Source organism: Haliotis asinina, chromosome 5 (assembly GCF_037392515.1).
Source record: "Haliotis asinina isolate JCU_RB_2024 chromosome 5, JCU_Hal_asi_v2, whole genome shotgun sequence".
In the NCBI taxonomy this organism is placed as follows: domain Eukaryota; kingdom Metazoa; phylum Mollusca; class Gastropoda; order Lepetellida; family Haliotidae; genus Haliotis; species Haliotis asinina.
The window spans coordinates 51,545,397-51,572,969 of record NC_090284.1 but is presented as its reverse complement, the minus strand read 5'-3'; the positions used below and the strand labels follow the sequence as shown (position 1 = coordinate 51,572,969).

At 39.5% G+C, this 27,573-nt stretch overlaps 1 protein-coding gene across 2 annotated transcripts in view; it reads right to left on the bottom strand.

Moving 5' to 3' along the window:
* Nucleotides 1–27,573, bottom strand: part of LOC137283549 (cytochrome c oxidase assembly protein ctaG-like) — a 135,323-nt gene that overhangs the window by 107,144 nt on the left and 606 nt on the right. For both annotated transcript variants that reach the window (XM_067815111.1, XM_067815110.1), the window contains exons 2-5: nucleotides 23,836–24,284; nucleotides 23,284–23,439; nucleotides 21,347–21,472; nucleotides 20,138–20,179 (exon numbers count right to left, since the gene is read on the bottom strand). In XM_067815111.1, coding sequence (XP_067671212.1) covers nucleotides 20,138–20,179; nucleotides 21,347–21,472; nucleotides 23,284–23,439; nucleotides 23,836–24,270 — 759 coding nt within the window. In that variant the 5' untranslated portion in view covers nucleotides 24,271–24,284. The remainder of the gene's footprint in view (nucleotides 1–20,137; nucleotides 20,180–21,346; nucleotides 21,473–23,283; nucleotides 23,440–23,835; nucleotides 24,285–27,573) is intronic.

The window sequence follows — 27,573 nt, the reverse complement described above, 5'->3', positions numbered from 1 at the left end:
AGGGAAACAACTCTAATAATTTATCTTGTCACTTTACACTTTAATGGCAGTGACCAACACATCAGGGATAATCATGAGAGGTACATCATCAATCACTGCAGTCTGAATACAGATCAGTGCATCCTGGCTAAGGGTGAGAGTCAATGATCATACTCTTTCTCAGACTGCCTTGCACTAAGGCTGATTGGTTTGTTTGTTGGTCTAAGGCGCACTGAGTAATATGTCTGGACCAGACAATCCAGTGATCAACACCACTTGCATTTAGGAGTAAGGATTTCAACAGTTTCAGATTTATGACGTGATGAGAACCAATGTACCCATGTGACTACTCATACCAATGGCACATCAGCTATGTCTGGGTACACGTTCAACAACGAACCTACCCTCATATCAATGTCTCTACTTCCATACCCAGGTACACGTTCCACTACTAACCTAACCTCATATCAATATCTCTACTTCCATACTCAGGTACTCGTTCCACTACTACCCTACCCTCATATCAATGTCTCTACTTCCATACCCAGGTACTCGTTCCACTACGAACCTACCCTCACATCAATGTCTCTACTTCCATACTCAGGTACTCGTTCCACTACTAACCTATACAGATATCAATGTCTCTACTTCCATACTCAGGTACTCGTTCCACTACGAACCTATACAGATATCAATGTCTCTACTTCCATACTCAGGTAAACGTTCCACTACTACCCTACCCTCATATCAATGTCTCTACTTCCATACCCAGGTACACGTTCCACTACTAACCTACCCTCAAATCAATGTCTCTACTTCCATACCCAGGTACACGTTCCACTACTACCCTACCCTCATATCAATGTCTCTACTTCCATACTCAGGTACTCGTTCCACTACTACCCTACCCTCATATCAATGTCTCTACTTCCATACTCAGGTACACGTTCCACTACTACCCTACCCTCAAATCAATGTCTCTACTTCCAAACCCAGGTACACGTTCCACTACTACCCTACCCTCATATCAATGTCTCTACTTCCATACCCAGGTACACGTTCCACTACTAACCTACCCTCACATCAATGTCTCTACTTCCATACTCAGGTACTCGTTCCACTACTACCCTACCCTCATATCAATGTCTCTACTTCCATACCCAGGTACTCGTTCCACTACTAACCTACCCTCATATCAATGTCTCTACTTCCATACCCAGGTACTCGTTCCACTACCAACCTACCCTCATATCAATGTCTCTACTTCCATACTCAGGTACTCGTTCCACTACTAACCTATACAGATATCAATGTCTCTACTTCCATACTCAGGTACACGTTCCACTACTACCCTACCCTCATATCAATGTCTCTACTTCCATACCCAGGTACACGTTCCACTACTAACCTACCCTCAAATCAATGTCTCTACTTCCATACCCAGGTACACGTTCCACTACTACCCTACCCTCATATCAATGTCTCTACTTCCATACTCAGGTACTCGTTCCACTACTAACCTACCCTCACATCAATGTCTCTACTTCCATACCTTGGTACACGTTCCACTACTACCCTACCCTCACATCAATGTCTCTACTTCCATATCCAGGTACACGTTCCACTACTAACCTACCCTCATATCAATGTCTCTACTTCCATACCCAGGTACACGTTCCACAACTAACCTACCCTCATATCAATGTCTCTACTTCCATACTCAGGTACTCGTTCCACAACTAACCTACCCTCACATCAATGTCTCTACTTCCATACTCAGGTACACGTTCCACAACTAACCTACCCTCATATCAATGTCTCTACTTCCATACTCAGGTACTCGTTCCACAACTAACCTACCCTCATATCAATGTCTCTACTTCCATACTCAGGTACACGTTCCACTACTACCCTACCCTCATATCAATGTCTCTACTTCCATACTCAGGTACTCGTTCCACTACTACCCTACCCTCATATCAATGTCTCTACTTCCATACTCAGGTACTCGTTCCACTACTAACCTATACAGATATCAATGTCTCTACTTCCATACCCAGGTACACGTTCCACTACTAACCTATACAGATATCAATGTCTCTACTTCCATACCCAGGTACACGTTCCACTACTAACCTATACAGATATCAATGTCTCTACTTCCATACCCAGGTACACGTTCCACTACTAACCTATACAGATATCAATGTCTCTACTTCCATACTCAGGTACACGTTCCACTACTAACCTACCCTCATATCAATGTCTCTACTTCCATACCCAGGTACACGTTCCACTACTACCCTACCCTCATATCAATGTCTCTACTTCCATACTCAGGTACACGTTCCACTACTAACCTACCCTCATATCAATGTCTCTACTTCCATACCCAGGTACACGTTCCACTACTAACCTACCCTCATATCAATGTCTCTACTTCCATACTCAGGTACTCGTTCCACTACTAACCTATACAGAGATCAATGTCTCTACTTCCATACCCAGGTACACGTTCCACTACTAACCTACCCTCATATCAATGTCTCTATTTCCATACTCAGGTACTTGTTCCACTACTAACCTATACAGATATCAATGTCTCTACATCCATATCCAGGTACACGTTCCACTACTAACCTATACAGATATCAATGTCTCTACTTCCATACTCAGGTACTCGTTCCACTACTAACCTATACAGATATCAATGTCTCTACTTCCATACTCAGGTACACGTTCCACTACTACCCTACCCTCATATCAATGTCTCTACTTCAATACTCAGGTACTCGTTCCACTACTAACCTATACAGATATCAATGTCTCTACTTCCATACTCAGGTACTCGTTCCACTACCAACCTACCCTCATATCAATGTCTCTACTTCCATACTCAGGTACACGTTCCACTACTACCCTACCCTCATATCAATGTCTCTACTTCCATACCCAGGTACACGTTCCACTACTAACCTACCCTCAAATCAATGTCTCTACTTCCATACCCAGGTACACGTTCCACTACTACCCTACCCTCACATCAATGTCTCTACTTCCATACTCAGGTACTCGTTCCACTACTACCCTACCCTCATATCAATGTCTCTACTTCCATACTCAGGTACACGTTCCACTACTACCCTACCCTCATATCAATGTCTCTACTTCCATATCCAGGTACACGTTCCACTACTAACCTACCCTCATATCAATGTCTCTACTTCCATACCCAGGTACACGTTCCACAACTAACCTACCCTCATATCAATGTCTCTACTTCCATACCCAGGTACACGTTCCACAACTAACCTACCCTCATATCAATGTCTCTACTTCCATACTCAGGTACTCGTTCCACTACTAACCTATACAGATATCAATGTCTCTACTTCAATACCCAGGTACACGTTCCACTACCAACCTACCCTCATATCAATGTCTCTACTTCCATACTCAGGTACTCGTTCCACTACTAACCTATACAGATATCAATGTCTCTACTTCCATACTCAGGCACATGTGCCACTACTAACCTATACAGATATCAATGTCTCTACTTCCATACCCAGGTACACGTTCCACTGCTAACCTATACAGATATCAATGTCTCTACTTCCATACTCAGGTACTCGTTCCACTACTACCCTACCCTCATATCAATGTCTCTACTTCCATACCCAGGTACTCGTTCCACTACTAACCTACCCTCATATCAATGTCTCTACTTCCATACTCAGGTACTCGTTCCACTACTACCCTACCCTCACATCAATGTCTCTACTTCCATACTCAGGTACTCGTTCCACTACTACCCTATACAGATATCAATGTCTCTACTTCCATACCCTGGTACAGATTCCACTACTAACCTACACAGATATCAATGTCTCTACTTCCATATCCAGGTACACGTTCCACTACTAACCTATACAGATATCAACGTCTCTACTTCCATACCCTGGTACACGTTCCACTGCTAACCTATACAGATATCAATGTCTCTACTTCCATACTCAGGTACTCGTTCCACTACTACCCTACCCTCATATCAATGTCTCTACTTCCATACCCAGGTACACGTTCCACTACCAACCTACCCTCATATCAATGTCTCTACTTCCATACTCAGGTACTCGTTCCACTACTAACCTATACAGATATCAATGTCTCTACTTCCATACCCAGGTACACGTTCCACTACTAACCTACCCTCATATCAATGTCTCTACTTCCACACTCAGGTACACGTTCCACTACTACCCTATCCTCATATCAATGTCTCTACTTCCATACTCAGGTACTCGTTCCACTACCAACCTATACAGATATCAATGTCTCTACTTCCATACCCAGGTACACGCTCCACTACTACCCTACCCTCATATCAATGTCTCTACTTCCATATCCAGGTACACGTTCCACTACTAACATACCCTCAAATCAATGTCTCTACTTCCATACTCAGGTACACGTTCCACTACTAACCTACCCTCATATCAATGTCTCTACTTCCATACTCAGGTACTCGTTCCACTACGAACCTATACAGATATCAATGTCTCTACTTCCATATCCAGGTACACGTTCCACTACTAACCTATACAGATATCAATGTCTCTACTTCCATACTCAGGTACACGTTCCACTACTACCCTACCCTCATATCAATGTCTCTACTTCCATACCCAGGTACACGTTCCACTACCAACCTACCCTCATATCAATGTCTCTACTTCCATACTCAGGTACTCGTTCCACTACTAACCTATACAGATATCAATGTCTCTACTTCCATACCCAGGTACACGTTCCACTACTAACCTACCCTCATATCAATGTCTCTACTTCCACACTCAGGTACACGTTCCACTACTACCCTACCCTCATATCAATGTCTCTACTTCCATACTCAGGTACTCGTTCCACTACCAACCTATACAGATATCAATGTCTCTACTTCCATACCCAGGTACACGTTCCACAACTAACCTACCCTCATATCAATGTCTCTACTTCCATACTCAGGTACTCGTTCCACTACCAACCTACCCTCATATCAATGTCTCTACTTCCATACTCAGGTACTCGTTCCACTACTACCCTACCCTCATATCAATGTCTCTACTTCCATACCCAGGTACTCGTTCCACTACTACCCTACCCTCATATCAATGTCTCTACTTCCATACTCAGGTACTCGTTCCACTACTACCCTATACAGATATCAACGTCTCTACTTCCATACCCTGGTACAGATTCCACTACTAACCTACACAGACATCAATGTCTCTACTTCCATATCGAGGTACACGTTCCACTACTAACCTATACAGATATCAACGTCTCTACTTCCATACCCTGGTACACGTTCCACTACTAACCTATACAGTTATCAATGTCTCTACTTCCATACCTTGGTAAACATTCCACTGCTAACCTATACAGATATCAACGTCTCTACTTCCATACTCAGGTACACGTTCCACTACTAACCTATACAGATATCAGTGTCTCTACTTCCATACTCAGGTACACGTGCCACTACTAACCTATACAGATATCAATGTCTCTACTTCCATACTCAGGTACATGTGCCACTACTAACCTATACAGATATCAATGTCTCTACTTCCATACCCAGGTACACGTTCCACTGCTAACCTATACAGATATCAATGTCTCTACTTCCATACTCAGGTACTCGTTCCACTACTACCCTACCCTCATATCAATGTCTCTACTTCCACACTCAGGTACACATTCCACCACTAACCTATACAGATATCAATGTCTCTACTTCAATACTCAGGTACACGTGCCACTACCAACCTATACAGATATCAGTGTCTCTACTTCCATACTCAGGTACATGTGCCACTACTAACCTATACAGATATCAATGTCTCTACTTCCATACTCAGGTACACGTTCCACTACTAACCTATACAGATATCAACGTCTCTACTTCCGTATCCAGGTACACGTTCCACTACTAACCTATACAGATATCAATGTCTCTACTTCCATACTCAGGTACACGTTTCTCTACTAACCTATACAGATATCAATGTCTCTACTTCCATACTCAGGTACACGTGCCACTACGAACCTATACAGATATCAATGTCTCTACTTCCATACTCAGGTACACGTGCCACTACTAACCTATACAGATATCAATGTCTCTACTTCCATACTCAGGTACACGTGCCACTACTAGCCTATACAGATATCAATGTCTCTACTTCCATATCCAGGTACACGTTCCACTGCTAACCTATACAGATATCAATGTCTCTACTTCCATACTCAGGTACTCGTTCCACTACTACCCTACCCTCATATCAATGTCTCTACTTCCACACTCAGGTACACATTCCACCACTAACCTATACAGATATCAATGTCTCTACTTCAATACTCAGGTACACGTGCCACTACCAACCTATACAGATATCAGTGTCTCTACTTCCATACTCAGGTACATGTGCCACTACAAACCTATACAGATATCAATGTCTCTACTTCCATACTCAGGTACACGTTCCACTACTAACCTATACAGATATCAACGTCTCTACTTCCATATCCAGGTACACGTTCCACTACTAACCTATACAGATATCAATGTCTCTACTTCCATACTCAGGTACACGTTCCTCTACTAACCTATACAGATATCAATGTCTCTACTTCCATACTCAGGTACACGTGCCACTACGAACCTATACAGATATCAATGTCTCTACTTCCATACTCAGGTACACGTGCCACTACTAACCTATACAGATATCAATGTCTCTACTTCCATACTCAGGTACACGTGCCACTACTAGCCTATACAGATATCAATGTCTCTACTTCCATATCCAGGTACACGTTCCACTGCTAACCTATACAGATATCAATGTCTCTACTTCCATACTCAGGTACTCGTTCCACTACTACCCTACCCTCATATCAATGTCTCTACTTCCACACTCAGGTACACATTCCACCACTAACCTATACAGATATCAATGTCTCTACTTCAATACTCAGGTACACGTGCCACTACCAACCTATACAGATATCAGTGTCTCTACTTCCACACTCAGGTACACGTGCCACTACTAACCTATACAGATATCAATGTCTCTACTTCCATACTCAGGTACACGTTCCACTACTAACCTATACAGACATCAACGTCTCTACTTCCATATCCAGGTACACGTTCCACTACTAACCTATACAGATATCAATGTCTCTACTTCCATACTCAGGTACACGTTCCTCTACTAACCTATACAGATATCAATGTCTCTACTTCCATACTCAGGTACACGTGCCACTACGAACCTATACAGATATCAATGTCTCTACTTCCATACTCAGGTACACGTGCCACTACTAACCTATACAGATATCAATGTCTCTACTTCCATACTCAGGTACACGTGCCACTACTAGCCTATACAGATATCAATGTCTCTACTTCCATATCCAGGTACACGTTCCACTGCTAACCTATACAGATATCAATGTCTCTACTTCCATACTCAGGTACTCGTTCCACTACTACCCTACCCTCATATCAATGTCTCTACTTCCACACTCAGGTACACATTCCACCACTAACCTATACAGATATCAATGTCTCTACTTCAATACTCAGGTACACGTTCCACTACTAACCTATACAGTTATCAACGTCTCTACTTCCACACTCAGGTACACGTGCCACTACTAACCTATACAGATATCAATGTCTCTACTTCCATACTCAGGTACATGTGCCACTACTAACCTATACAGATATCAATGTCTCTACTTCCATACCCAGGTACACGTTCCACTGCAAACCTATACAGATATCAATGTCTCTACTTCCATACTCAGGTACTCGTTCCACTACTAACCTATACAGATATCAATGTCTCTACTTCAATACCCAGGTACACGTTCCACTACTAACCTACCCTCATATCATTGTCTCTACTTCCATACTCAGGTACTCGTTCCACTACTAACCTATACAGATATCAATGACTCTACTTCCATACTCAGGTACATGTGCCACTACTAACCTATACAGATATCAATGTCTCTACTTCCATACCCAGGTACACGTTCCACTGCTAACCTATACAGATATCAATGTCTCTACTTCCATACTCAGGTACTCGTTCCACTACTACCCTACCCTCATATCAATGTCTCTACTTCCATACCCAGGTACACGTTCCACTACTACCCTACCCTCACATCAATGTCTCTACTTCCATACTCAAGTACTCGTTCCACTACTACCCTATACAGATATCAATGTCTCTACTTCCATACCCTGGTACAGATTCCACTACTAACCTACACAGATATCAATGTCTCTACTTCCATATCGAAGTACACGTTCCACTACTAACCTATACAGATATCAACGTCTCTACTTCCATACCCTGGTACACGTTCCACTGCTAACCTATACAGATATCAATGTCTCTACTTCCATACTCAGGTACTCGTTCCACTACTACCCTACCCTCATATCAATGTCTCTACTTCCATACCCAGGTACACGTTCCACTACCACCCTACCCTCATATCAATGTCTCTACTTCCATACTCAGGTACTCGTTCCACAACTAACCTATACAGATATCAGTGTCTCTACTTCCATACTCAGGTACACGTGCCACTACTAGCCTATACAGATATCAATGTCTCTACTTCCATACCCAGGTACACGTTCCACTGCTAACCTATACAGATATCAATGTCTCTACTTCCATACTCAGGTACTCGTTCCACTACTACCCTACCCTCATATCAATGTCTCTACTTCCATACTCAGGTACACATTCCACCACTAACCTATACAGATATCAATGTCTCTACTTCAATACTCAGGTACACGTTCCACTACTAACCTATACAGTTATCAACGTCTCTACTTCCATACTCAGGTACACGTGCCACTACTAACCTATACAGATATCAATGTCTCTACTTCCATACTCAGGTACATGTGCCACTACTAACCTATACAGATATCAATGTCTCTACTTCCATACCCAGGTACACGTTCCACTGCTAACCTATACAGATATCAATGTCTCTACTTCCATACTCAGGTACTCGTTCCACTACTACCCTACCCTCATATCAATGTCTCTACTTCCACACTCAGGTACACATTCCACCACTAACCTATACAGATATCAATGTCTCTACTTCCATACTCAGGTACACGTGCCACTACTAACCTATACAGATATCAGTGTCTCTGCTTCCATACTCAGGTACATGTGCCACTACTAACCTATACAGATATCAATGTCTCTACTTCCATACTCAGGTACACGTTCCACTACAAACCTATACAGATATCAACGTCTCTACTTCCATATCCCGGTACACGTTCCACTACTAACCTATACAGATATCAATGTCTCTACTTCCATACTCAGGTACACGTTCCTCTACTAACCTATACAGATATCAATGTCTCTACTTCCATACTCAGGTACACGTGCCACTACTAACCTATACAGATATCAGTGTCTCTACTTTCATACTCAGGTACACGTGCCACTACTAACCTATACAGATATCAATGTCTCTACTTCCATACTTTGGTACACGTTCCATTACTAACCTATACAGATATCAATGTCTCCACCTCCATATGCAGGTCCCAATTTCTGAGGCAAATTCCTTTCCCAACTTATTGTGCGGAAAAAGACCAGATCCATGCAAGTTTGACAGATTATTTTTAACATATTTAATCTGTCCATTACAAATATATTACAAACCATTATACTGATAATCTCCATTTATGGCTTTCTCAATACCGAACAGGTGAAAATGAAGGAGCATGAACATACTCCAAAACATCATGTTCCTCATAGTAAAGAAGTTCTTATCCACACATTTTCACCCTTTAGGTGTATCACATCCACAGGCTGATCAAAGACTTCTATGCTGTTCAAAATCAATGTCTCAGCACCACTGAAATCAAATTTCCCCACCTGGTCTGATCAGCTGATCAGTCACTAATTCATTATTGATAACCAATAATGTCATCCTCAGCTATGTAAACAATTTGTAGCCAATGTTCTAATCAATAGAATCTTTGGTTAATAATCACATAGCTAAACACTATCGAGATATCAGACATTGATTTCATATTTCCACTGCCATGCTCAGCGACTCTGTGACTTGCCAACAAACCAGTGCATAATTACAGGTACATTACAATGATTACACCAGCAGGGCATCAATAACACACTGCACGCTTTATTGGGGAGACTGGTATGTTTATAGATACAGGCTTCTTATCACAGCTGTTTAAAATTCAAATAGGTTTATCTGATGTTGACATGATAACTGTCAGCTGGTTATCTAATACATATTCAACATGTTCAAACAACATTTTATTCAAAGGTAAATATCAACATTATCGATCGATTTAAATTAATGCATTAACCATTAATGTTAATTGAAAACAATGAATATAATTACTTTCCATATGCATTTCTAAAATTGGAACAGAACAAAACTATTACACAAAAGCTGAACTTTGAATATTGCATGAATATAATGATATTCTACATTTAAAATGTGCATAATATCTACCTCAAAAGTGGCCAGCGGTGCTATACATACATAATATGGGGCTAGAGGACACCAGCCTGTAAAGATTCATGTTAGAATCGATCTGCAGCAAACCATACTTCTCTAAAGAGACTATGAACAGGACCAGTAGGACTGTGTGCTCGGGCTTGCTTGCTTAGTTGACCCATGTCACCATACCCCTATCAGTGTAGATTGATGCTCGTGCTGTTGACAACTGCATTATCTGGTCAGAATCAATTATTTAGAGACAACCCAAATATAGCTGGAATACTGCCAAATGTGCTGATAAACAACCAACCAACCAACTGAAGGATACTTGATGTGTATTGCTATCCAACTGAGACTAAATGCTGCAAAATGGTTACCCGACATACTAAACAAACCAGTCCTTTTCTATAATGTTATTGTCATACAGAGAGACTAACAACAGGCACCATCTTTATTATCTTTTGATCTGAATCAGAAAGGAATCCATTGGCTCATGTGAATGACATAATGTGTTTTAACTGCTTCTAAATACAGATTTTTGGAATTTGTGTCTTGGATTAAAAAAATGGGTCACATTCTGGTGTTTCTTTAATCTTTAATATTCAAAAATGAATATTTCATTTTAGCTCCTTATATGAGATGCTGTGTGTTCAGTGAGAAATGTATTTGAATTCATGTTTAAAATGTTGATTATTACAATATCATGTGTTTATTGTCAGTGAATATGGCCTTGAATATTGCTCATGACACCAAAAATATCAACACCTATTAATTCAAAGCAAAGAAAGTGACACCAAAACAGCCAAATTAGATGTTTTTCTGCCAGTTTCCCAGGTGTAGCTTCTGGATCGTAACCGCCATGAGAGTTTGTCTTGACAACAATGTTAACAAGGCAGGAATTTGAGGGAATCAATGCCAAATATGATGCAGAATAAACACGCTCATCTGCATTTGTAAATATTACATCTCTCTGCCAACCAAACATTTCTTTTCTTTTCAGTAAATCCTATTCTTTCATGTTACGGTCATACGACTTCCATTTGGACATCCCTGCAATGGTCTATGATGGAGTCGGTTGTGTTGCACTTACTGGTTTCCTTGGCTAGAGAGTGATGAATGGGTCATGCCCTTTACATGGTGCAAGATCAATATTTGGTTTTCGTTCTACGGGAAATTGAATTAGAGATTAGCTTGGCCTTGCTGGGACAGTTTTGAAACATACATGGAAAATAGTGGGCTTATCCCAGTCAGCTGTGGTCTGCACTTGAGCAAAGACTTGGACGAAATCCCTACTTTATCACACATTTGTGCATTTTTGTCACAAGTTCTGCACTCAAAAAATGTCAGCCTATGTAACATATCAAGGTTGTTGGGCATTTCCTCTTTCAGTTCAATTATAAAATCTATTTTTCCTCCCAAATATCAAGAATATACCTCCCTCGTGCTGAAAGGAACAAAGTATTATTACATTTTCTCATGCTTTCATTGTTTGGGGAGTTTTTGTGTAAAATGTAACAGATGATTGACACAACGATATCACATCAGATTGACACATATCACAACATGGCAGGACTTGCACTAATCATTGGACCATTATTTTAAAAAAATTATTTCTTGTCTTTTAACAACCATAATATCTTCTAAACATTCATCAGCTTGATTTAACACCTTTAAAAGTTTAATGAACACTTTAAGTTTGCCCAAACAGGTGCTGAATAGTTTAAAGCTGTCATCAAACATCATCATCAAAGACAACTTACAAGAAAGTGTGTGAGAAATGTTAACAAGTAAATATCAAAATGGGACACATTTTCTTTTAAATGAATCAGAATGTGCCAATGGCATTTTGCAAATGAAAAAAATGTGTAAAAAATATTGACAGTGCTTTCATTATAAATCAAATGAGTGTTTTACATGCAAACACAAGATTAAAGTTGAAGGATGTACCAACACTACCTCAATGAGAACATCGCTGCACTCAACAATATTCAAGCTATATGGTGGTGGTCTGTAAATAATCGAGTCTGGACCAGACAATCCAGTGATCAACAGCATGAGTACAGATGTGCGTCAATGGGAGATGATGACATATGGCAACCCAGGTAGCAAGCCTGACCACCCAATCCCATTAGTTGTCACTTTTGACAAGCATAGTCGTCTTTTATGGCATGCATGGTTTTCTGAAGGCCTATTCTACCCCAGACATTCACACGTCAGCTAGGAAGAAAGATGAAGTAACATGTTGTTAATTGATGAGTATATGGACCAAGGTTGATATGTGCATACCCTTCAGGAATTCTTCACATCCAACTCATCCTCCTCAAATTAACAAGTACATAATAACACAATACATGCAAAATCATTATTTTCAACACCAATAATGTCTAGTCCAGTAGCAGCTGGGGGCCCATTTTACTTTATAATCTTCACTGTAAGACACGCATGGTAGTGGTGTCCTCTTCTGGCCCTGATTACTCAAATCTCAAATTCAGCTTCACAATTTGAAACAGGTGTACTTTTAACTCTACTGCATTTTTCAAATATAAAAGTCCAAACAACTTGAGTAATCTATCCATCAAACTCAAATTGTCCCCTGTTGTTTGAGTTTCATGAAAATTTCAGTTCATTCTGTGAAATACACTGTGAAATGCATTTTTTTTCAAATTTGAGTTAAAGCTCAGACTTAAGTCAAAATTCAGACTTAAGTTTGTTTCCTGGTCTGTGATTCCCATTGTGCTGAACCAACTCTGGACCACGCTCACCGTGGTGTGCTAAGACAATACTATTTCTTTGAATGTGATTGTCCTATACACGACATCAACTCCTGGCCCCTGTTCCCATGACAATACTGTTCCTCAACGTCTGCCATAACTGTCAGCACACTGTGGATGTCAGCACACTTCATAAAGTAACAAGCTGGATCTAAACTCTGGGACAGTATCAAGAGGAGATTTTACAAACATATACATTTATCTGTGGGAACAGCACAACTTGACAACCTAAGGCCTAACTTTAATAGGCATTGTAGAAGTTGGAGAGCAACGACATTGGCAAGATACATGTATGGATAATAGCTTTCATATTCAAATATAGTGCATTGTACAAGTCTTATCAAACAATCTCCATGACTTCACCCAAAGAAGACTGTCAGAAGCAGTCCATACACATGCCCTTCATAGCAGAGCGAGTGAGTGAGTGTGTGAGTGAGTGAGTGAGAGTTATATGTAGCTTTCAGCAATATTCCAGCAATATTATGGCAGATGACACCAGAAACGGGCTTCACATATTATACCCATGTGGGGAATCGAACCCAGGTCTTCAGCATGATGAGCAGACACTTTAACCACTAGGCTATCCCATCTCCCCAACTCATTAGAGACCAAGGATATCCAATATGTTCTGTCTACAATTAACAGACAGCTCTTATCTCTAATTAATCATGTCAAAACTGCATATCTTGTACCCACTCACAGCTTGTTTCTTCCAGTTGGTAGTGTATTAATCTCCAATATCCATTGTTGTTTTCGTTAATCCCTTTCACGCATATTCTTATGCTGTTTTTGTCTTCCTCCATTACATATAAATAAATACAGTGGAAGCTGTCTAAACCGGAACTCATCGGGACTGAAGAAATGGTCCGGTTTAGACAAAGTGCTGGTTTGTAGAGCTGGTGACAAATATACAAGCCACGAGTGGAACTGAGACCTTATGCTGGTGTTGACAACTTGCCGGACTGGACAGATGCCGGTTTTGGCAGCTTCCACTGTATGTATATCTCTGTGCTGTTGCACATCTTTCTTGCTTGACAAAGGTATAACGATCCATACAGAAACATTTCATCATTATGGAATCAAGAAGCCATAATACAAAAATATCTTACCTTTTTTCAAATAAGGCCTGATTATTGAGAATTGATATTGAAGATTTAGTATTAAATTAAAGATTAATGCTACTGGTAATTTTGAGTTAACATTTTTATGAACATAATCTTAAGTTTCAGCTTCAGTGCAATTCTTGCCTTCACGAATGTAGTTTTGTTTGTGAATTTCAAAGCCAGTTTAATCTTCTGCATGTTTCATGTTTAATGTGATTGTATTCCTAGATTTGAGTCTCAAAGCCTTCATCACAGTTCATATGGATGTAGTTTTGCATGTGAATTCCGAGGTCAGTTTAATCTTTAACATGGTTCAAGTTATCATGAACATACTCATAAATGGCGGGGTCAGTGTCAATCTAGCCTCAAGATGTTTAACATGAACATAAGGCTAATGTCAATGTAATTTTAGATGAGAGTCCGAACTGCAATCAAACCTTAAATATGATACCAAATATGTCAATAGGAATTTTCTGTCTGGGGTTTATATAGGATTCCAAACAAAATGACCTTACTGTAAATTTTGATTTTGTTCAAAATTTGAATTTTTATGTTTATAAATTACTAATTAACACCCCTCCTCCATATTGCTCCTATTGTCAGTAATGCAGGTCACCTCTGCGAAGTCATAACCATAAAAGATGAATTTTGGAAATGTTTAATTCTAGATTTGGAATTATTACAGCCATTTGCAGCAGACTTGAGCCTAACATCAGCCACAAGCCAGGTCTGGCTAAATCTGTGTGTGTGACAAAAATAACCTAGCACTCTAGTCTAAGATTCAGATTTCTACATACAATCTCACACTTCCACAGAGAGATCTGCTTCAATGCTCCAGTAATAACTTAAATGAGAAGGGTGAGGGAAAATAAGCCTCATAAATTTGATTCCTGAACAGTTCTACAAATAGGGTTCATCATCCCATCAAATAGTGACTTAACACTACTCCAGATGTCTGCAGCTTCCAGTCATTGTGACCTGCCTCCCTGTGAGCCTGCAGCCTTAGAGAGGCTCACTGACGACTGCACACTGTCGCCACCAGACAAATACTTGTGCTGCAGCTGAAGAACACAACCACAAAATGTTGGTAACGACGTGATTCCCACTTCATCATATCATCAACAGAAAATTAGAATTCATAACTTCTGTAATTAACATGCAGAGCAAAACATGACTTAATGAGACACAGCAGATGTTCTCTTAGACTAGCATTAGTCCCTGAAATTAAGATATCATATGACTTGTTATTGATAATTTGTTTACAAATACGTAAGAGAAAATGGGTCAGAGAATGTTTTATTTTTGAAACTGAAGAAATCATGCCATGTCAAAATACTGTAGACTTGCTTAGGGGATTTGAAATATTTTGTTTCAGGATCTGCATTCTGTCAACTAACTCAACTCAACTGAAAAACCATCCAGAGTCCTCCTACACTTGACTGCATATAAGTAATCACCAATGTCAACACACATCTAGTATGCAAACACAGTTGTTTACTTCATGCATATGATCTCTGTCAAGGTCAATGTAAAATCATAAAGACTATAGAGAGCAGTGCAGCATCAGTTAGTACAGATAAGAATTGACTGGGGGAATGAACTATACCCATACGCTGAGATACCACAAAGGTTAGGGAATGATTTAATAGCCTTTTCTCACAGGATGCACTCATTAACTTCTGGCAATCACACTGCAAAAGCCATGTTACCTGTCTGTCAATTGTCTTTCAGCTTTCCATCAACTGTCTGTCATCTGTCAGGAAGAGGTAGCTATATCTAACATAGTTCCATATATCATGATCAACAGCAGCACAAGAACGTGCTTCATCATCATCATCATCATCATCATCATCATCATCATCATCGTTGTCATCATTGAAGAGCTGGCAACCCCCAAATATTTCAGTGCATGAGATATTTTACTTTTTAGCCAAGGACCAGCACCTGATCAGGTCCCATCAGGTCCGGTCTAAAAAAACAATGCCCCTATGTCAAAAGAATCTGTATACTTATTATGTCAGGGAATTCCAATGTCAGCAAGTTTTCACACACACCCATTGTATTTGGAACATTTTGTTTGGGGGGGAGAGCTTACAGGTATGGCATCATTGTCACCTATTTGCTATCATCAACATCCATGTCCTTGTAATAAGATTAACATCACTGCATCTATACATGTGCCAATATACTGGACAGCAAAAGAAATGCAACTGTCCTTTTGTCAAGTTTTTAACTAGGAGACATAGACATGAATACATACATTTCTTTTTTTTAAACTTGCGTTTCTTTTCCTGTTCAGTATACCATGTCATTTTGCAAATGGCGACTGAACAGGATTATATTTTTTTCTGGATTTATTGTGTGAAATAGGTAAGTATGAAACTTAATAAAGAATAAGAACAAAAGATTTTGAAATAATTAAAATTGAACTCTTTATTGCGTATTTAATTGATCATGTGCTTTGTTGTTCTCTGATAGCAGAAATACCACAAATACCAATGTTTGAGGTCTCTAAATACCATTACATGAAGTACTGGACACTGACCACAACTTATTTATGGCCCAAAGGACAAGCAGATAAAACACTAGTGTTGTTATAGACTAACACATTGTTTGTGAAAATGTTTCTGACAGAAAGCATTAACTACATTTATGCTGAAAATGAGCCCCAGCGAGTTTGGGGCCTGCACCTGAGGAAATCTAGACTTGACTGATTTTGGTCATTTATGGAGGAAAATGAGTTGTTGAAGGACTGTGAGAAAGACTGGACCTTAATCGGTTCTATCAAGTAATAATGAATAACTGATATTACCTAAATATTAATTACCATTATATATTGAAAGCAAAATACAACACATTTTGTGTAGGTAGCTGTTTAGGTATTATGGAGGATTTATTCATCATCCCTCACTTACCAACTGAAGACAACACCATCACATATTCATGGCAAGTGGTTGACCAGTACAGTATTTCATTCCCTGCATGGTTCTCACTTACTCACTTACTCACTAACTCACTCACTCACTCACTCACTCACCCATCCACCCACTCACTCACTCACTCACTCACTCACTCACTCACTCACCCACCCATCCACTCACCCACTCACTCACTCACAATCAAAACCAGAAAAACAATACTACAGCAGCTTGTTGCCATCATCCCCAAACACATCCACCATTTCTCTTTCTCTGGTATCATTTTGTACTAACAGAACAACATTAAACTACTGAACTTAAAACATGTCAAACTGACAACAGCTTTACTTCAAATATAAAGAAAACACAAAGGAGTGTCCAAAAGCTGTGAATGTCTCACTGCCTGCAGCTATGCCACACAGTCAATATTCCCCTGCAGAACAGTGACTTCCTCAAACAAATCTATAAGAGCCTTAGAGGGTTTTACCTAAGTAGAGAACAATTCACGAGCAGCTGTGCCCACTGTTGACATCTGCAGCTCTCTAATCATCAGTAATCCGATCATTTAAGATTATACCACTCAACAAAGGCTTCTTCTCCAAACTATACATACTGCCTATTAATTAAACAGGACAATATTGATATATACAGTAATATCAAGTTTTATACAATGGTTTAAGTGGGTGGATAATAGCTATTGATTGTGTGGAACTGGTCCAGACTGAAAATACATTACAGTCATCATTGTAAGGGCTCTTCATTGTGAATAAAAGAAATTATTTGTGAATAATGAAAGTATATTTAAGTTGTGTATGATACAAACTGAAATAGAAGAGCTGCAATATGACAGAAATATGGAAACATGATAAATGCTGCAATACAAATGTTTAATGTTGCAATGTTACACAAATGATCATGTCTGATACAAACTGAAATAAAAGAGTTGCAAAATGATAAAAATATGAAAATGTTATAAAAGCTGCAATATCAATGTTGCAATATGACATAGATTCTGAATACAAACTGCAAAATAGTGTTGTAATATGACATAAATATTGACATGATATGCAGACTCTAATAATAAGAGTTGCAGTGTGGCATAAATGGTCGTATCTCATACAAGCTACAATATAAAAATTGCAGTCAGACATAACTGAGGAGATATGATATAGACTGCAACACAAAAGTTGCAACATTTTGAAATATGAGTAATTATGCTGTAAGTTTTCTTTCTATTTCAAGGCAAAAGCTAAAGCATGTGAGAGAGAACATGCTTTTGTGCACTAATGGTACTGCAACTCTGTGACAGTGTCACTGTTGGCATGTCACAATTCAAGCAGTGTATATTCTGCTCGGATGAGAAATGTTTCCAGTAATGCAAAGCTTTAGAAAGAGCTATGATTCATGTGTATGTTGTGAGGACATGTACACAGTGATCTTTGGAGTAACAAAACCAGTTGAATTCTGTGGATGGATGGTAAAATTTCATCTTGGATCGAGTATATTGGGTCCAGCTCAGCAAATGATACATCAGTCTTTATCATATCCTACATCAGAGGCAACAAAAAAACAAAACAATGGCAAATGAAATAGTGCAATTTCAGCAAATCAGACATTTTGATGAAGAATGAATTCCCACAATTGATAACAACAGCTAGTTTATATGTACACATTTTTGCTAAAAAAATCTCATAAGGTATAATGATTGACTTCTGATAATTAAATAATACCTAAACTGATTTATTACATTTTCGAGGAAATCAGATTATATTAGAAAAAAAAATAATTGATTTCCCTTTTACACAAAGAAAGAGAGACATCAAACACACACTGAATCAATATCAGTCAATTTCACTGATTTTTTTTAATCATCAGTGGCAATATTCTTTGTTTCAAGTCTCATCAGTTCAGGAGTTGAGATGGACCAAACTGGACTGGAAATAATCAGAACCTGCTAATTATTGAGCCAACCTGGTCATGTGAGAGGCAGCCTGACACAGACAGCCGGCATGGCGCTGAAGCCATGAGTCATAACACCACTCACAGACCAAGGGTGACTCAAACACTGGTGAGACGTCAATACAGAATGCACATGGATGGAAAGCTGGAAGAGTTGCCTCCCTTGGTTGTTCAAACATGATGTGGATATTTTATTCATATACACTGCTGTAATTTAGGCTGAAGTATAATTAACACTGGAGAATACACAAATGTGATGGATGTGCACTAACATAAGAAACAGAAGTTGCTTTGTGTTTGTGTTGTTGTTTTTTTCAAGACTGATTATGAAAAAGGCCAAACAGTGAACACTAAAGACACAGGTTTGGGAAGCCTGGAAGAGTTATCTCCCATGGATTAATCAAGACCCCCACTTGTTATGCAAAAATTCAGAAAAGCTGCAGATGTTTTTGTGCACACACCTTTCATTACAGTATATATCCTGATTAACAACAACAACATCTTGAGTGGGCACTGGCATTGCATTTGCATTGCAAGTCCTGGTCATTTTGTTGTTTGTCGCAAACCTTGGAAAATTTAAACTTTTTCCAGATCACCATACTTTGACCAAACTGTGTATTGCCAGGATACTTCCATACAGCTCAAACTGTGAAATTATTGTACTGTCATACAAGCAGACCTACTCATGCATGGTAGTAACAGCAAGGTAGCCATGTCTGAGCTGAAATATAAGCATGACAATGGGATGAAGCTGAATACTTCCGACATGTAGGTTGGATAAAGGCTGACGTGTTCCTACCTGTTCATGGGGGTTAAGTCTTTGTTCTTCAAAGCAGAAACACTGTCAAAAAGAAAATCATCATTAAATATATGCTCCCAAGTAAATACCAAACCATTCATACAATTGTTGAGTATTTTTCACTTTCAGTATATAACGTCTGGGTGAGTGATGGAGAGAGTTTACTTTTACACCATTTTTTGCAGTATATGATTATGTTTTGACTATTGTTGAATAAGTAGCAGTTTCATCTGTGTTCAAACTAACCTTCTTCTCTTACATATATTATTGCTTTCAACAGTTGACAGATTGCTACAAAATTCCTAGGTTTCCAAGGTCAAAATGTTTTCCTGAGTTTTGTTAGCATTGCCTATTGCAACACCACAGAGTCCTAATACATTTGTCCTCGGATACTCTCATAAAATCAAAGGAAATGTTTGTACAGGACCCTTTTGCCAATCTGAAAAAAACATCTCAGTGTTGGCTCTTTGTCTTTCAAGACAGAATCCAATACATCATACGAAGACAAAAAATGCAATGAGCAAACAGTTTCAACAGTTTGGGGTAACAAGTAAAGGATTTCCACTTCACTTGGTGACATAAGACAAACTGGCTACTGTTCAACCTAGATAAATTTGTGTACCAACAGTTCCGTGTACATGTACATGATGGTGACATCTTGATATATATACAAAGTCTGCATCCACTGATTACTGCCTAGTTACTGCATCGTGTATGCAAGAGAACAGATTGGTTAGTTTGTTGTTTAACGTTGCAATTACAGAGGTCTGAAAATAACTGAGTCTGGACCACACAATCCAGATTGAGCATCGATTTACGCAACTGAGATACCATGAGTCTAACCACCCGATCACATTAGTTGCCTCTTATGACAAACATGATAAATGAAGATCAGTTCCAACCCAGATCTTCATGGGTTGCCAGCGAATGGATGTAAGGTAGTCTGAGTCCATTTGTATAACATGCATAATATAATATAATATTGTAACCATGGGTAACATATTCCACAACTGTTGGAATAACAGGACATGCCAAGAAGCGAGTGACTTCTGTTTCATGCCACACTCAGCAATATTACGTCTGATGATCACCTAATCCATTTCGTCCCTTTCACAACAAGCTTACTGAAAATCAGTTCTAGAAAAGAACTCATGAAATGGAACATGGTTGATTAACTTGCATTGGGTGTTCTTCTTCTTTCATAATTACCTGGATCTTATTAAAATATTGGCCAGCTTCAAAGGGTACCACATTGTAGGTTGATATACCAATGATTGGCTTGTCCGTGGGATTCTTTGCAGTGTAAAAGGCCAAAGCTGTTTCACCTGGAATAACCTGTCAACAAAGAGAAAAGAAATAAAACTTTTGTAAAGTGCCACTAATATCGCTACCATTGAGAGCTATTGTGACAACAAATGAAAATCTGAAGACATTTGCAGCAAACTGCATTAGTGTCCAGATTTTCTTAAGTATTTCTACTACAAACCACTGAATATTGCATTTGAATAATGGCAGAGAAACCTGAATAAGAAATGACATCAATCTTGTACCAATAACAAATTTACAATAATGAGTTTCACAAGCTTAGGCAACACATGTAATCCTGGTGTCTGATGCTACATGACCCACCATACATGGTTGTGGCCCTTGCTTTCCCTGGATCTGTTTACCATAGGCTCCAATACATCTGATGCTACATGACCCACCATACAGGGTTGTGGCCCTTGCTTTCCCTGGATCTGTTTACCATAGGCTCCAATATATCTTATACTACATGACCCACCATACAGGGTTGTGGCCCTTGCTTTCCCAGGATCTGTTTACCATAGGCTCCAATATATCTGATGCTACATGACCCACCATACAAGGTTGTGGCCCTTGCTTTCCCTGGATCTGTTTACCATAGGCTCCAATATATCTGATGCTACATGACCCACCATACAAGGTTGTGGCCCTTGCTTTCCCTGGATCTGTTTACCATAGGCTCCAATATATCTGATGCTACATGACCCACCATACAGGGTTGTGGCCCTTGCTCTCCCTGGATCTGTTTACCATAGGATTCAATATATCTGATGCTACATGACCCACCATACAGGGTTGTGGCCCTTGCTTTCCCAGGATCAGTTTGCCATAGGATCCAATATATCTGATGCTACATGACCCACCATACAGGGTTGTGGCCCTTGCTCTCCCTGGATCTGTTTACCATAGGCTCCAATATATCTCATGCTACATGTCCCACCATACAGGGTTGTGGCCCTTGCTTTCTCAGCACTGAGCTATATGTAAGTACTACTACCATGGATTGACATCAACATAGTCATCTGAGTAAATTGCGATGTGGGACCCTCCCATTATAAGTAGAGTTAGGAAGGTTTATTCGTCCCAAGGTTGAATTAGAAGTGAGAATTTGTCACGGCTGTGATGCAAGGTTCATTTTCTCGTCATTTGCTTGTTATATTCAGAAGTAAGGTAAGAACTGTGGCAGAAAATAATTAGATCACATCCCTCTTCCAGATGCGACCAGTTAACCAGCTCATCTAGCTAATAACCCCAAGTGACTTACGCAAGCCGCTTGCCACCCCTATGAATGACTCAGATGTTTTAGCAAAGACAAAATAGTCGTGTTCCCTCACCTCTACATATGACTCTGTTTCACTCCCTCTCATCTTCTTCTATTTTAATCACATAATGTGATTTTAATCACATAATGACAATCAGTGTCTCGTAGGCCTTGATGGCCAGATTCTCTCTTTAACTATATGTGCAATATACTTTATGTGATTTTATTAATGATTTTTATTGTAGAGCATGTGACACTGAAAAGAAATATTTTTCATCTTTTTTTCTTCTTTCTTCTTATTCTGTTTGTCAGAACATACAATGTGTATATACTTCTCATTATAATCTCAATATTTGGTTGTAAACACTATTAAGATGCAAAAGGTGTAAAACTCTGCACCAAAACATCACTCTGTGCATTCAACAAGAGGATGTTCATATAGTCATATGCTTTTGAGGCACCAGCTTCTAGAATGCTGATCAAATAATTAGGTACATCTGCAGTCACTAAACAACTGATGCACTCTTGAACTGTGGCACAACCTTTTCCGCTATATTTCATGAAATTCACAGTGACTGACCTTGACATCTGTCTGTTGGGGTTTGAAGTTCCATCTCATGCTAGACGCAACATCTGCATTGAAACGGACTTTGATAACACGCTCTTTAACAGGTTTCATGGATACAACCTTGGTTGTATCATGGCCTTGCACTGCCTGACCTCCAAGACCTGTAGCCTGAAACGAAACAAAAGAAAATCAGTGATACCCTTTGTTAAAATATTTCAAAACTTACAGTGTTAGTTTTATTTTTTAATTACTCCATATATGAAGATCTCGGTTAGAACTGGTCTTCAGTGACCCATGCTTGTTGTAAGAGGCAAATAACAGGAATGGGTGGTCAGGCTCGACAACTTGTTTTATAGAAGTCATTGTATCCAAGTTGCAGAGATCAATGCTCTGGCCCATACATTACCTGCAAGGATCGCTGCTTGCAATACCAATCACTAGATTGTCTGGTCCAGACACAATTATTTAGCACAGCCTACCACCATATAACTGTACCATTGGTCACTGCAGTGTTAATCAACAGACTAGACAAAAGAAAATTATACAGTTTCTCCCACAACTCACCTGACAAAACATCCTGTAAAGGGGTACTCCAGCGTAACTCATCCCCAGCATGAAGATTCCCACAGCACAAATGTAAATCAATGTAGATCTGAGGTTAAGACGTTCTTCAGGATCTCTCCCATTGCTCATTTGACGGACAAAACATGGTTGAACTCTCACATGCAGATACTTTCTAAGTACATCAGACCTTGACGTTGAACACATCAAAGTTCTTACACCCAAAAGATCCATTATAGGTAGTTTTTGTAAGATATCCTTTGATGCGACTAGTGCACATTTAGGTGTTGAGGATGGATGACTTGTTAGACTTTTTATAAATCTCTTTGAAGATATATGTCTTCTATGAAACAAACCTCTTACTGACTGTCTGACTATGTTGTGGAAGAACACAGTGTGACATTGCTGAAGTCTTCCAAGAAATAAAGATGAGGCCATATTTTAACCGTTATCTGAAAAAGACAGTTTGAGCTAAAGCTTGATGTGCACATTTTGGAGAAAAGGACATATCTGAATCAACAAGCTTACCTCTTCTCATTTTCTAATAACCTCATACCATTGTATCAATATTTGCATGGTTTTATGAACAAAGTATTCAGGTAAACTATTTCATCATGATGAGTCATCGTTTAAAACATAGCAAACATTATAGCAAACATTATTTCTTTCCCCACTTTCCCTAAAACGACATACAGTGATCCTTAAAAGAAATAAAACATAAATTCTGAATAACCTTATAATCGTATACAAGAGGATATAACCTAATGTAAGACACACATTGACGAGCAGTTTATGCATACAACATAATCACTGTGGAAAAGATGGATAGTCACAAAATCACAACACCTTATATTACATTTTTATCACTGGCACACTAGGATTGGTCCAACAGACTCATACTAAAAAATAAAGTCTTGGCCAAAACCACAAATACCAGACACATGATGCATGTATTAGTAGTTAAGAAGATACTGAAGTAAGACAAGTCCTGACAAACACCTACTGCAGTTACAGGGGTTGCAGTTGGCAGTTTGAATGAGGGCCAGAGCACAAACATAGTGGATATTGTTGTCCATATCATGAACAGCTGTCAGAAGAAGTCCAGGTTATGATACACAGAAAAATTCCTGTTGTTCCAAATACAGCAGTTTCAAATTTACAACAATTCCAATAAAATAACAAATATTATAAAAATGAACGTTCACAAACAGAGACAAAGAGTGAGGTTATATCAACTTAGCTGCATTCTGAGGGATCTGGCGACTGAGAAGTTGGTATGGTAAATTGTCAGTCAAAAGATCCAATAAATCACCCAACACTCTAATAAAGTTGTTGGGGATTTTGATGTTTGGTCATATTATTGCATCACTATGACAAGGATATACTATCATAACTATGGAAAAAAATGCAAAAGAATGAAGATTTTTATGGATATCAACTTCTTTATGAGAGAACACAACGTTTCGGAGTTAATGCTTACTCCTTCATCAGGTGATTGAGAAAGGGATACAGAGGTGTATTTATATGTACAGGTAAAACAATAACAAAGTAACAAGTGGAATGAGTTAACGAAAGCTAGTATAAACAAGCACTGATAGGAAGCCGATAGTTAAGATAACAATGATGGAAGCCAATGGTAATGCATTACAGTTGATTAGATATGTTTACATAACATGATTGGGGATAAGGATGGAAGCCAATGGTGATACATTACGCATGATAGGATGAACATGTTTACATGAGGGTTGGTGATGTACAAACACAAGTATGTACTCGGGTAGATAGGCTATACATGAATTACATAGATAGAATGTACACAGGTAGATGAGATTAATTTATCAATAAGTCCCAGGCACTTGGTAGGTACACTCCTTGGTCGCGGTTGATGGCTGGTTTCTGTCTCCGGATCTCGATGGCCTCTTGCAGTTTCCTTTGGCGCCAGTTGTTGTTGTTGGTAGATAGTATCCTAGTGTCCTCCCATCGAATTGAGTGTTCAGGGTTCTTGAGAATGTGTTCAGAGATGGCCGATTTCTGGTCGAGTTTCCTGACTGAGGTCTGATGTTCCTTCATTCTGGTGTTGATTGGTCTCAGCGTTTCTCCAATGTATAGGTCGCCACAGTTGCAAGGGATCTGGTAGATGCATCCTCTCGGGTTAGGGTGTTCACAGCTGGGTCCTTTACCGTTGGCTTTTAGGTAGGTCTTGATGGTCTTGCCACTGGAGAAGGTGACATCGATGCTGGCTTAGGTCTTGATGAGGCGTGATATTTGATGACTGATGGGGCCAAGGTAGGGTATGGTTACTCTGATGGGTGATGGAGAAGGTTTGGGGCGGGGTTCTCGGTCCTTAAGGGTCTTGTTGATGGTGGCTGTGACGAGCTGGGGGGGTAACCGTTGAGTGTGGTGAATGTCTTTCTGAGGTGGTCCAGTTCATTGTTTAGGGCATCGGGGTGGCAGAGGGCTTTGGCACGTCTGGTAAGGGTGGCGATGATAGCTTGCTTGACCATACCCTACCTTGGCCCCATCAGTCATCAAATATCACGCCTCATCAAGACCAAAGCCAGCATCGATGTCACCTTCTCCAGTGGCAAGACCATCAAGACCTACCTAAAAGCCAACGGTAAAGGACCCAGCTGTGAACACCCTAACCCGAGAGGATGCATCTACCAGATCCCTTGCAACTGTGGCGACCTATACATTGGAGAAACGCTGAGACCAATCAACACCAGAATGAAGGAACATCAGACCTCAGTCAGGAAACTCGACCAGAAATCGGCCATCTCTGAACACATTCTCAAGAACCCTGAACACTCAATTCGATGGGAGGACACTAGGATACTATCTACCAACAACCACAACTTCCGCCAAAGGAAACTGCAAGAGGCCATCGAGATCCGGAGACAGAAACCAGCCATCAACCGCGACCAAGGAGTGTACCTACCAAGTGCCTGGGACTTATTGATAAATTAATCTCATCTACCTGTGTACATTCTATCTATGTAATTCATGTATAGCCTATCTACCCGAGTACATACTTGTGTTTGTACATCACCAACCCTCATGTAAACATGTTCATCCTATCATGCGTAATGTATCACCATTGGCTTCCATCCTTATCCCCAGTCATGTTATGTAAACATATCTAATCAACTGTAATGCATTACCATTGGCTTCCATCATTGTTATCTTAACTATCGGCTTCCTATCAGTGCTTGTTTATACTAGCTTTCGTTAACTCATTCCACTTGTTACTTTGTTATTGTTTTACCTGTACATATAAATACACCTCTGTATCCCTTTCTCAATCACCTTGATATCCATAAAAATCTTCATTCTTATGTATTTTCACTTCTAAATGACATTCAAAGACTTGAAAAAAATGCAAGTTTATCACTACATGTAATACAGTTTATAATATTTATCAATGTACTGTGGAACAACAACATCAAAAGTTTAATGACATTAGTATTTGCACACTGAAAGAACATGAATTGTATGCCACATAACAACAGCAGGTAGTAGTCAAAAGGGCCGAAGGAGAAAATGGGTTCGAAAAGAAAGTCAAAAGGGCCAAGGCTATTCGTCAAGACTCAAATGGGCCAAAAAGGCCTCTGGTAGTGTAACACCCCTTCCTTCCATGCCAGTAGGATATGATGGTGTTTTTGCAGTTTTCTCATAGCCCTTGCCCCACTCAAAAAACTGACATGCATACTTCACCCTAAATATACATTCAATCAACAAGAA